The sequence below is a fragment of the Ictalurus punctatus genome, chromosome 17 (assembly GCF_001660625.3).
Source record: "Ictalurus punctatus breed USDA103 chromosome 17, Coco_2.0, whole genome shotgun sequence".
NCBI classification, from domain to species: Eukaryota; Metazoa; Chordata; class Actinopteri; order Siluriformes; family Ictaluridae; genus Ictalurus; species Ictalurus punctatus.
In genome coordinates this window covers 10,694,073-10,706,648 of record NC_030432.2, presented here as the reverse complement: position 1 = coordinate 10,706,648, position 12,576 = coordinate 10,694,073, and the positions used below count along the sequence as shown (strand labels likewise).

Genomic DNA, 12,576 nt, shown 5'->3' with positions numbered 1-12,576 from the left:
CTATAAAATAAAATTATATAGTGCTCAAAATGTCATTAATTGCATGTTGTTCATTGTATACTGCATGTTCATTCATATATTTCCCCTAATGTGTGCTTGTAGTTCTGGAGTTGACTGTATTTCAATGAGAACAAACCTATGAACTGACACAGCCAGTAGATTTCTGTGTGCTCTTACCAAAGAAGTGCACCACAAAGCCATTGTTGTAACCGTAAACGTTGGTGGCAGGGTCAGACTGGAACTGGATGGTGACATCAGCTGTAGATGTGTAGAGCTTGAAACGCGGCCGAGAGCCACTGTACTGGCCCAGTACCTTAGCAGTCAGGTCGTCTCCATCATAGAATGTCAGCAGGTCATTCATTCCCATGTGGAGGCTGCAGGCAGACAAGATACATATTTAGTGAATCTCAGCTTTACCCCCAGCTTTTTGCAGCATTCAAGGGCTGTTTATTTTTCCTATTCAGCTTCAACTTCACCACTTTTCTGTTTTATCCTCTGAAGCAAAAAAAAGCGGCTTTATACTTTTTACCATTCCTCTCTAGAAGTCGACCAATAGTGGATTTTACCAATACTGATAACTAAGTTGAGCAATACCTGCTGAAAACCAATTAATCAAACCATAGTTTTTAAAACTGATACATAATGAAAACATAACACTCAAAGTAAAATATTGCTGAACTTAATTACAAAAATAAACAGTACTGACTGTACCATGAAAATATACTATACTTTTGATGAAATAAATGAAATGAATATATACATATTATATATAAACTATTAATAAATATTAAAGCAAATAAAAGATATACATCCAAACTAAACCGAAACGTAACACTCCAAATAACAAATCAAAATAGAGACACCCAAAAAACCACTGAATCAAAAACACTTTAAATAACACAAGAAAAATTTGTCAGTGATAGTTATATTTTGCCTCTAGAGGCTGCTCTTGTACTATATAATGACACTGGACACTTCTCAGCCGCTAACGCAACAGACACAACTGGGAAAAACTATCAGTGTGGATTTTTGCGAATAACTGATACAGTAGTTCCAGCAATCACTTAACGGTGCTGATTAATTGGCAAGGCCTATCAATTGGATGACCTCTATCCCTCACTGTTTTTATTATGTTCTAATGGAAGGTGAACTACAATTAATGTCATGCCAAACAATGAAATTATTATTATTAGCCATATAGCAATAACAATCATATGCACTAGGAGAACTTCACTCTATGCACATAAATGTGGCAGTCTTGGCAAACCTGTCTGATGTTTCTGTGGGTGAACATTGTCACCTCTACTTAAATTAACATTGTCACCTCTACTTTTTTTGCCATTTGGAAACATTTTATTAAAAAGGCCGACCCTTCTCCCTTTTGGCACTTTCTTGTGGGTAGCCATCCCACTGCTGCCACCAAATGTGATCCAGCAGGTCTGCTGGAGAGGCGTGCTGATGCTCATGAGGACGCAAAATATGTGAAATGATGGCTCAACCCACCGTAGCATGTGGGTGCAAGGCGGATTTATTTACAGTGTGCCAGTGAAAAGTTCGGGAACTTTTTAGAGAAAAGTTCAGCGGTGATGCAATATTTTACAGGTGAGGAGGAAGAAAAAAATTAATTACAAAAAAATTAAATAAAAAAAAAATCCATAACAGCCAAAGAGCAAAAAACAAACAAACAAATATATACATATATAAATATATATACTGAAAAATAATGGCTCGCTGCACCTCTGCTGCCCTCACACAATACTTTTCCAAACTTCAGCACTTCTAAAATCCAGTGTTGGTCAGTTGACTAAAATCTTAAAATGATTTCCTGAAAGGATGTTTTCCTTACACATTGAATGTTGACTTTCATCAAGTTGTTAGATAGTTTTTTAAAAGTTGCTTTTCCAAGCTGAGCTTAGCAAATTAAAGTTAAGGGTCTTGTGCAGGAGCCCAACTTTATCAGCTTGTTGGTACTACAACTACTACTACTATTATTATTATTATTATTATTTTATATATCAGTACCAGTATTTTTCCTTTTTACCTTTCCCAGTACCTCTGCTACTTGCTATCTCTTTGTTTATTTGGCCCTGGAACAGGACAGAGAGCAAATGAATTGACGACAGGGGAGAGAACTCTTAGTTACACCCTTATGTACCAGCTCTGTCCTCCCTAATCTTTAGAAATAGCTGGAAAATCAATTTCTTCCAGCACACCAGCCACTGTTAGACCATACTGTAACTCAGTTGTAGAAATCTCATGGGGAAAAGCAGCATGACAAAAGAGTGATTTCACCTGTCACTTCCCCGTGTTGCTTTAGTAAGACTTCAGCGGCTATGGAGACAGGCTGGGTTCAATTACCTCAGCAATTATTCATGCTGTAGCAACTGAAAGTATTGGACGATACAATTTCAAACGCCTTATCTAATATCCAGCAGCGGCTCCCTGTCGGTTCGGTTTAGAAGCTCAGAATGGAAGGCAAAATTGAGTGAAGCAGAATGAATAGTCCTGGGAACATATGACCTTCTGAACAATCTAAAATGCTATTAAAAATGTTGGAGCCTTAACAAAAGTGACCAAAGAAATTCTCTCTTTTGGGCTCGACAGATGTAAAAAACAGATATGGACAGTCTTGATAAATTAAATCCTAACTTCTATTTAAAAAAAAATTGACATGCTAACCCTATTAAGAACTACACAAAAAAAACTTCTATAATGTAATATTCTCCAGCTATTCTTCCAGATTTACTTTGCATTGTGTATATCGTTAGATAGCACATTGCAGACTCTAGCAGGCCAGCAAATAGAATGTCCAATGGTGAGGTGACACACGCACTCAGGCTTGTCCCTAATTAATCACAAGTGGCCGGTGATAGAACTCATTACACAGGAGAGAGAAATAATTAATCTTCTTTGGTCTACCATGGAGGCAAACATAAAAGCACTGTTGCAGAATGGAGACAGGATGTTCGACGTGTACAAAAGTCGAATGCAAAGACATATGTCTAGACGCAGGTCTACACACACACTATTCACACAAGTTTTTTCGATGTGTTTGCATTAAAGCATTCTGCACCATCTTGTTTTTTCTGCTGTAACACAGTCCCATTTTGCCTTACAGCCCCTCACCTGCTCTCACGACTAGAAAGCAAAAAAATAAAAAACCCCAAACCCTGTCTCTGCTTATATTGGATTTGTTGAGATAAAGTGAAACAAGGATTTGTGTAGCCGCATGTTGTATCTGCCGAGAAAATCTATCATGTATTCTATTTGCTAGGAGTAATTTCATTTTGTTTAATCAAAAAACAGGTTCAGCTTGACTTGGCCCACAGCACAGCTGCCACCTCACACCTTCAGAATACATTAAACTTGCATGCAGGCTTTTAAAAAAAAAAAAAAAAAAAAAAGAGAAAGAAACCCTAAAGCATGACAAAAATGGCCTGATATTTTCAGCCTGCATAGCTTGAAAATGCCAATTCAGCTTACTGTTTCCACCTCTCAAACAGAATAACAGAATATAAATGTGTTTTGAATAATACTGGCAAAGACTGATCCTATTTCATTTGTTTTGCCAAAGACAGGAACCTGATTCAGCATGAGTTGAATGGCTTTGGGTAAAAGCAATGCTCAGAGATAGGTCATCTGTCATAAACACTAAGCTAAATAATTCTTTTGCACTACATCCTGTTTCATGCAGACTAAGCAACTCAATTGACTGCTTTGTTTAAACTAAAGAAACCAATAACTTATGCTATGGAATAGATTTTAATGCTTTTTTTGAGATATAAGGCAAAAAGAATGAGTTTCATCATACTTATACATTATCTTTTATACCATGTACAGTCCATGTGTATATTATGTATAAGATGTGTGCATATGGATAGGCATTTAGTGATGGTTAAAGCCAGAACTGTCGGTGCTTTCTAAGAGGAAGTCTACATGCAATAATGAAAGCACAGAGCATTACAGATAACCACTGGACCATGTGTTTGAACTAGACTTAATTCTACAATAGCGAGATTGGATGAGATGAGAAAAAAAGGCACGCATGATTAAATGTCAGTGACGTGCTGGACAGCATTGCCACTACTAAATGTTAGACAAACAGAAGACATTAAACTTTCATTTGAACCGTCAACATTATCGGAAAGTCTTAAATGGATAAATAAAGGAGAAATGAGTTTGGTTCTTTTCAATTAGGAAGGTAAATATTGGCCAGAATCTGCCAGCCTGAGATCTCGCACACACCCGCACAGCCTTAACATACAATACATGATATTTGAGCCACAGGGAGAGAGAGAAAACCAACAGAAGAAAATGCTTGAAGGAGGCTCATCCTTATCCTGGTCTTGATTTATGATAACATATTTCATTTGATCAAACAGTAGATGTCAAGCCAACAAATCAAAGTGAACAGGGGTCTCAAACTCACTTCAGGCCCGCCTTCCCCCTCAGTCTGGCCCGGGACGGGATGTGAAAAAATAATATAATCTGGCCCGCCAAATCTAACGATATTTTATAGCGGTTTCTTGCCAATTCAACCTACCCTTTTGAAATAATTAAAATAAAAACACAATTCTGTTTTTTAAAAATGCATTTCGTTTGTTATGGCAAAGGTCAAAGTTGGCCAAAATGTGCACAAAGTGCTGAAGAACAAAGATGTTGCTGTCAAAATCAAAACGTAAAGTGGATGATGAATACAGACTGTTTTAAGAAAGATGGACTACCCAGTATTTTTTGTGGAGTTTAACGCTACCTCCCTGATATGCAACGAAAAAGTTGCAGTTTTAAAGGAATATAATATCAAGCATCATTATTGGACTAAATGGAGAGCAGTACGAGAAGTATGAGGGAGATGAGAGGGCAACACGAGCCACGCAGCTACAGAGAGGATTTATATCTCAGCAAAGTATTTCTCATAAAGCCAAAAAGGATGCTGATACTGCAGTTGAGGCAAGTTATGTGGTGAGTGAATTAATCACCAAAGCCGGAAAGCCATTCACTGAATGCCTGTTTCTGAAGGACTGCATGATGAAAGTTGCGGATATTTTATGTCCAGAAAAAAAGAACTTGTTCAACAATATAGCGCTATAGGCTAACACGGTGGCGGAGCGGATCAGCGAGTTATCAAGTGACATTTATGATCAGTCACGTCATAAAGTTAAAGCTTTCACGGCATACTCTGTGGCGCTTGATGAAAGCACAGATAAAATTGGCAATGCTCAGCTCGCAATTTTCATAACGGGTATTAATGAGAAGTTCGAAGTGACAGAAGAGTTACTAAGTTTTTTCTAAAGAAAATTAGAAGAGGAAAAAGCAGGTCCAGCAGTTGTTCTGCACTGCATTATACACCAACAGGCACTGTGCAGCAAGTGCCTGAAATATGAACATGTCATGTCTGTTGTCCTGAAATGTATTAATTAGATCAGATCCAGGGGTTTGCAGCATCGCCAGTTCAGGGCCTTTTTGCAAGGAATTGAGTCAGCATATGGTGATGTTCTTTACTTTACTGAGGTGCGCTGGCTCAGCAGGGGAAAAGTCCTGAAGAGATTCTTTGAGTTAAGAACAGACGTGAAGAGATTCATGGAAGATGGCAGAATGGATGTTCATGAATTTTATGTTCCAAAATGGGTGATGGATCTTGCCTTCCTAGTGGACATAACACATGAGCTAAACCTCCTTAACCTGAAGCTCCAGGGCCCTGATCAGCTCATTACAGCAGTTTATGAAAACCTGAACGCCTTCTCCATAAAACTGAGATTGTGGAAATGTCAGCTTTCTGCAGAAAACCTTAGCCATTTCCAGCATGCAGATCTCTTGTGGAGGAGGGCACATCATTCAGTGGTGATAAATATACATCTGCTATTGACAACCTACTGCAGGAATTTGAGGAGTGCTTTGCTGATTTCAAGGCACACCGTGACACTTTATAGCTGTTTGCAGACCCCTTCTCAGTTGAAGTGTCCCAAGTGTCTTGCAAATGGAACTTATTGACTTGCAGTGTAACAGTGAACTAAAAACTAAATTCAAGGAGGTACAGGGAAAAGCAGATCTCATTGGACAATTTCTGAGAGACTTACCTCCATCCTTCCCAGAACTGTTAAAAATGTTCAGTCGGTTAATGTGCCTTTTTGGAAGCACATATCTGTGTCAAAAACTTTTCTCAACAATGAACTTTAATAAATGCAAGTACAGGTCCAGGATTACTGATGCCCATCTTGAAGCTGTACTTAGGGTTTTGACTACAATCTCCATCAGGGCAAATGTATGTCAATTGTGTGAGAAGAAGCGCTGTCAGGTGTCTGGCAAGAATTAAAACAAAACAAAAATTTGTGTGTGTGTGTGTGTGAACTATTACTTTTATGTTGAAATTGGTACCAAGGTATTGTTATGGTATTGTTATGGTTATGTTTACTACTACTAAATTTGTTTAATAAAATATGTTGGTAATGGTAATTTAAAAAAAAGTAAATTTTGAGAATATTGCACTTTCTTGGAGTACTTTAATGCTCTTGCAGCCCACCTATGAGATGACAGTACCAATAGTGGCCCCAGGGCAATTTGAGTTTGAGACACCTGCTCTTGTATATAAGATCTAAACCCAGATCAGTCAATATCATGTACACAATGCCTCCAGCAGGGGGCTCTCTCAGCCACGAGAGCTACCTGAAAGCATGAAGATAGTAATCCATTCCACTATAGCAATCTTTACTGGCTTTGAGTCTGAGCCAGGGCAGTTGTGCCAGCTGTCACATGTGTTGCCCACCTACCCAGCACACAGTCTGCCCCAATCTCACAGCTCAGGAAACCACTTCAGTGCTTTAGGGCCCTTCTCAGCAAATGATTTAATCAGACCTTGGTACACCTCAGTGTTCGTGTGTAACAGCGAGTACGGGGTGGGTTGATGAATTATTACAGCGGAATGGGCGCACCCTCATTCTTAAATCTCTGTAATGAGCCTCTGGCAGGATCTGGTACTTCAGAACATGAGGGGATGCTGGTCTACAGCAGGGGCAAGCTGGAACGAAAACACAAGAGGCAAGAAGAGTTCACAACAGAATTGGCTTTGTTGTATGAATCTTCTCAGATTCATTAGTGCATATTTTGCCTTTCTCGGCTAAACAGCTGTTGTGGAAGTCCTCCTTGCTCACTTTGTTTCCATTTATACTTGCCATTTGGTGTGACAGTAGTAGCAGTTTGACTAATTTAGTCATTTGAAGAGGGGAGGAAAGAGTGTGCCACCATGAAGCGTTGCTCCTCCCACTTTCTTGTCCAGACCTGTCACACAAACATGGGGTAGTACATCATCTGTGAAGAGATGTACATAAAAAAGCCGATTTGGCTGGCTGTTGAAAAGGTGTGCGTTAAGACAGGACACACTGAATTGACTTTGCATAAACAGACAGGCCATATTTTCATCATCAGCTCTGACAACAGATGGAGAAGCCCTGAGTGCTGAAGCTATCGTCCTCCATTCCCTACCCCCAACCACCAAACGAACAGGAAATTAATTATGCTGGCAGCTTCTCCTGCAAAACATCCAGGATGTCATTTATTACACAGCTAAACAATGTAAATGGTGCAACCAAAAAAAATTAAAAATACACAAGCACGAGGAAACATGCAAATGAATGAATCTTAATTAAGGCATACTAAATTACTGAATGCATGAATAATCTATCAGTGGCTGACACAGCAAGGTTTTGTGTTGTGTAGCCCCACCTGACCGAGCAATCACACTTGACACGCGCTCTCCTGCTCCATATAATTGATTCCATATTCGGGAAAAAAAACAAAACATCCAATTTAATAATTGCCTTTCTGTGGAGTTTATTATTACCCTTTGTCTGCTGCCGCCTACTGATATGCAAACTACTTCCTCGATCACCATGTTTTATTTCTTGCACATGATAAGAACACAAGCTATGACACCTGTCACTTGAGTATGATTTTCAAGGAAAATAATCTGGATACACTATTTGTATCGAGACAGAAACATAAATCCTGTTTACTTGAAACTTACTTAAGTCTGAGGAAGGCTCCTGAGTTTGCTTATGTTTATGTGCAACATGGGCAGCATGGCAATATCATATCACAAAAATAACATAGTTTGTATCATGATACATAATTCTGCTGGGGTTTTGCTAACAAAGTGCCAAGAAGTGTCAGTGTAAGTTCAGAAAGTTCAGAAAGTACTCACAAAGAAAAAGAGAGAAAATGGAACAAACAGTACAAAAATTGCTTTTAATATCCAGTCTTTTTTTTTTTTAACAGAAAGTGATCACCTGACTACTAATACCCATGATCACCTGATCATGATGATACTTAGAAAAGTGTATCATAATGTGTATATATAGTATATCGCAATAATTATGTAATTGTGTCATTTTGCCCAGTCCTATTGATGAGGTTTCAGTGGATCCATGGGATCATGGGATCACTGTGCACAAAATGAAAATACACCCTTTACTAGATGCCAGTCTATTCAAACATCCATAACCAGGAGCAATTTAGGGTAACGAACTGCTCATGAATTTTTCAGTCTGTGGTATTTGTAAATCTGTAGCACTGATTCTTTTCAGAGATCCTCCGTTTTCCAGGGAGGAATAATTTATGAGGATCTGATGGCACAAGGACTACACCAAACCTTAGGAAATGTGTAAGCAAGTAAATTTTTATTGGCAAAGATCAACTGTTCTTCATTTTTTCTTTCACAGGGAAACAGGTTGAAATTTTTGTCGACATAGTCCCCAGCTCAAGTGAACTAACCTGAGACAAGTTATTTCAAGTCGCCAAAATTTCCCAAGAATTTCTAATATGAAAAACCTCATGTGGTCTAAACTAGTGTAAACAAACTGCTCTAAATCAGACATGCCCCACATTTGTATCTTCATAACCTGCCTAACTGCAGTAAATACACATTTAAAGCTACCAGCGCCTGAACAGTAATAAAAATTTGTATTGTATATCATTTTAATAAGGGTTCGTATCAGTGAGAAGATGAAACTAGGCAGTCGTTTTAAGCAGAAGTACGATAAAATCTCAAAGAGTTTGTTCAAGGTCTTAAAATTAGTCCCCTTGATACCTCCATCTTTGAGCTTGCCAAAGGCTGTATTGTGCGCACTTCACTTTGTAAGTAAAGTCAGTGAGCTGGGACTGAACGGGTCAGTTGGGACTGGATAAAGCTATGTAATAGCAGTGCAATCTGAGAAGCTCACGGTCTCAGTTACAGGAACAAAAAACCCTGCCAATTAATGTCTAAAAAAATTCTGACAGATGAAGTGAAAATATGTGAAGGCATCGGATATAATCCACACTACAATTGATTCACACTTCTGTCTGGAAAAAGTATAAAGCAGATGCTATGCAATTATTATACCACATTATATGACACTGTTGAATTCTTGAATCTGAAGATTAGAAGGTGTTGATTAATTTTCGAGAACGGCAGCTCTGACAACTCTGCTGTGATTCAAATCACAGGTTTATATTAATTCACTTGTTCGAATACATGATCATTTCGATAGTAACAATTGGTGGATGCTCTACCATAACATGATCCTAATCATAAATGGATTTTAAAAGTGTATTGTTATTGAATACAGAAAAGTAAAGTCTTCAGGACAGAGGGCTTTGCATTTTGTCTTTTCTCTGTAAAATGATAAGCTGCATTTATTAAGTTCAAGTGAAAGAAAAAAGGAGGCTGTGAGGGAATGATTGCTTATAGTTGCATATACCATAACTGATAACAAGAAATAACTTGTCTCACAGACCCTCCACAACAATGGATAAAATATATGACGTGTAATTCCGTAATAAATATATATATATTTTTTTAAAAACCCAATTTTTTAAAAAAAGTTGGAAAATTGCTGTATATAAATGGAATTAAGCATTTTATTCAACTTCTGAATGTATCCCGTCCCTTTGCGTCAGGCTGCATCACACCACCCCGCTGTTGATTCTTTCTTTATTCTTTATAACAGCATGCCGCGTTGTATTTTACATCTTACATATTGTCTGGGGATGATTATACATTTATATAACTCTTTAAAAACGACCCAGATTGAGTCAGAGTGCTTTCTAGCCTTTAAATGACAGGTAGAATTATTCTGGAAAAGTAAAAGAGTCCCTGCATGGACACTGATAGAAGCTCTCAGGTAAAAGATCTATATACTGATTCAGTGTCTGAAATGAAGAAAGCGCGAAAGTAGGAATGAAAGCAGAAGCCGTGTTAGTCATGCAGAGGAGGGAAAGCTGTAAAAAAAGGGCTCCTGCAGAGACAATCACTATCTTAACTTGTCCCAAAAGTTCATTGATTAGCACAGACAATATCTACAGTATGAGCAACAAAGAAGAAGCTCTCACACACGATACCAGCATCAATCTTCAAAAAGCTGGGTAAAAGTAGGAAATTATACCATCACTACACTTTTAGAAAAAGGGGTGCCTTACTAGGCTCTCACTACAGTTATCTATAATTCTAGCTTACTAAAAGTATTCTTTTCTGAACCTTCTCAGAAAGGGAATCTCTCTGTTGTAGGGTCTAAGTACTATACACCAAACAAGATAAGCTTGAATGATGACAATTACTTTTTAATGCTTAACCATTACTGATTAGTTGGCTATAAATAAGACAGATTGATTTAAAGTGATTATGGTTTTTTTTCACAGTGGAGTTTCACATTACCAGTTTTGACGAGCACCACAGACTCAGACTCACTATATTTTAAGTGCTCGGTTCTATCCGCTGAAATTCAACGATAATCTGCCGGTTTATGACCACTGCAAACCAAAGAAATAATTTGTTGTGCTAGATGGAAATGTTTTTTCCCCCCAAAAAGCGTAGGATTTACCACAGTTTCTACTTGTAGTCAGAATACATTACCCACAAGTTGAACTCCTTAATTACTACATTATTTGCCTTATTATTTGCAGAATTAATTTTATACTGTTATTTTTTCCCCCCTACCTATTAAGCCCTAATTTAGATAAAAAAAGATATTTAAGAAAAAAGAGAAACAAGATTAATCTGTGCAGTGGATGTGGCTCACAGGGACCATAAACTGAAAACCATACACGAAATGATATACAGTAGCTGCATTTCTTATACTGATACTCTATTTATAGCACAGTGATGTGTTGCTATAGTATCCGTATCTACCGTAATATACTTGCTGTTTAGTAAATTAAAGTTGGTATCCTCAGTTTGTTTATAAGGTCTTGTATATAACATTTGATTATTTACTGACTAGAAGACTCCAGCTTTCGAAAGCTGAAAACACAAGAAGCACAAAATAAAACAGCAACATGAAAATGCCCAACATTGTAACATTGTTATTCAAGATAGGGCACTTAAGACTCCTCCAGCTAATCTAGGCTGAGTCATGGTGCAGCCATCAGGGGAAATCTAAACCTCATAGGAACTGAAGGCCCCCTGGCATTTTTACTGTGCTGCTTATACACAAAGAAAAGAACTAGAAAAGATCTTAACCTTATTTTATTTATGGCCTTTACCTTGCGAGAAAGTACACTGCATAATTTACATACTGTATATAAATCAGTTATTTGAATCACACTAAATCTCAAATGTTAAACGAATCGTATGTAATAAAACGGAAACGGCCAAGATCTGTTGAATCATGTATGAATTGTGACTGAAGCTGGGGACGGAGTTGGATAAATGTTAACAGAATGCAGAAATTAGTGAGATCTGTTACATGACAAATTTATAACTCAAGTTTTAAGTTGTAACTACGTTTTTAAGGTATCTTTGAAACGACATGAACAGTACAGGTCTAGAAACACTTAATGATAAATGGCAGCTTTAGTGAGCATTAGATCCCTACAAATAATCTTGGCGGTGCATGAACGAGCTCCCTCTCCAGGTATAAAATAGCCTACTCTGAGCTAGAAAAGAATATTCCCTAGTAAGGACGGACTGATTGATTTACGTACACTTGGATGTCAAGCATGATCCGCTTGTCCTCCTCCACATGAATACCCCAGATGCAGTCCTGGCCTTTATCATAAGCTTCAGGCCAGTTTGGAGACAGCACCACTCCGGCAGAATCAGTGATCTCCCCACTACACACCGCTGGAGTAACATACACGCACACACGGACATGCATGCACGCACACACACACACACACACACACAGAGAGAGAGAGAGAGAGAGAGAGAGAGAGAGAGAGAGAGAGAGAGAGAGAGAGAGAGAGAGAGAGAGAGAGAGAGAGAGAGAGAGAGAGAGAGAGAGAGAGAGAGAGAGAGAGAGAGAGAGAGAGAGAGAGAGAGAGATCAGATTTTTTAAAAGCATATTTAAAGACTGTAATTGCAAAGGTTAAGGCATTTAATATTCCTCCAGTAATGTCAAGGGTGAGTCTGGGTCCAGGGGCTGGGGAAAACTGATGGTTTGAATTAATGTGAGGTGCATGCAGGAGATATTTCCAATAAAATTACCCTGAAACAGATTCACAAACAGTATGACCTCCATTTTTTTGCTTCCATCTCACCAGGCACTGGCTTAGCCATGCAGAAGCATAATATTTTGAATCTGACAAGTGGTTGTCTTGACCCAC

At 38.2% G+C, this 12,576-nt stretch overlaps 1 protein-coding gene across 4 annotated transcripts in view; it reads right to left on the bottom strand.

Moving 5' to 3' along the window:
* sez6b (seizure related 6 homolog b) overlaps nucleotides 1-12,576 on the bottom strand; it is a 192,797-nt gene that overhangs the window by 14,057 nt on the left and 166,164 nt on the right. For all 4 annotated transcript variants that reach the window (XM_053687355.1, XM_053687356.1, XM_017490176.3 and 1 more), the window contains exons 9-10: nucleotides 11,956-12,094; nucleotides 178-374 (exon numbers count right to left, since the gene is read on the bottom strand). In XM_053687355.1, the coding sequence (XP_053543330.1) occupies nucleotides 178-374; nucleotides 11,956-12,094 (336 nt within the window). The remainder of the gene's footprint in view (nucleotides 1-177; nucleotides 375-11,955; nucleotides 12,095-12,576) is intronic.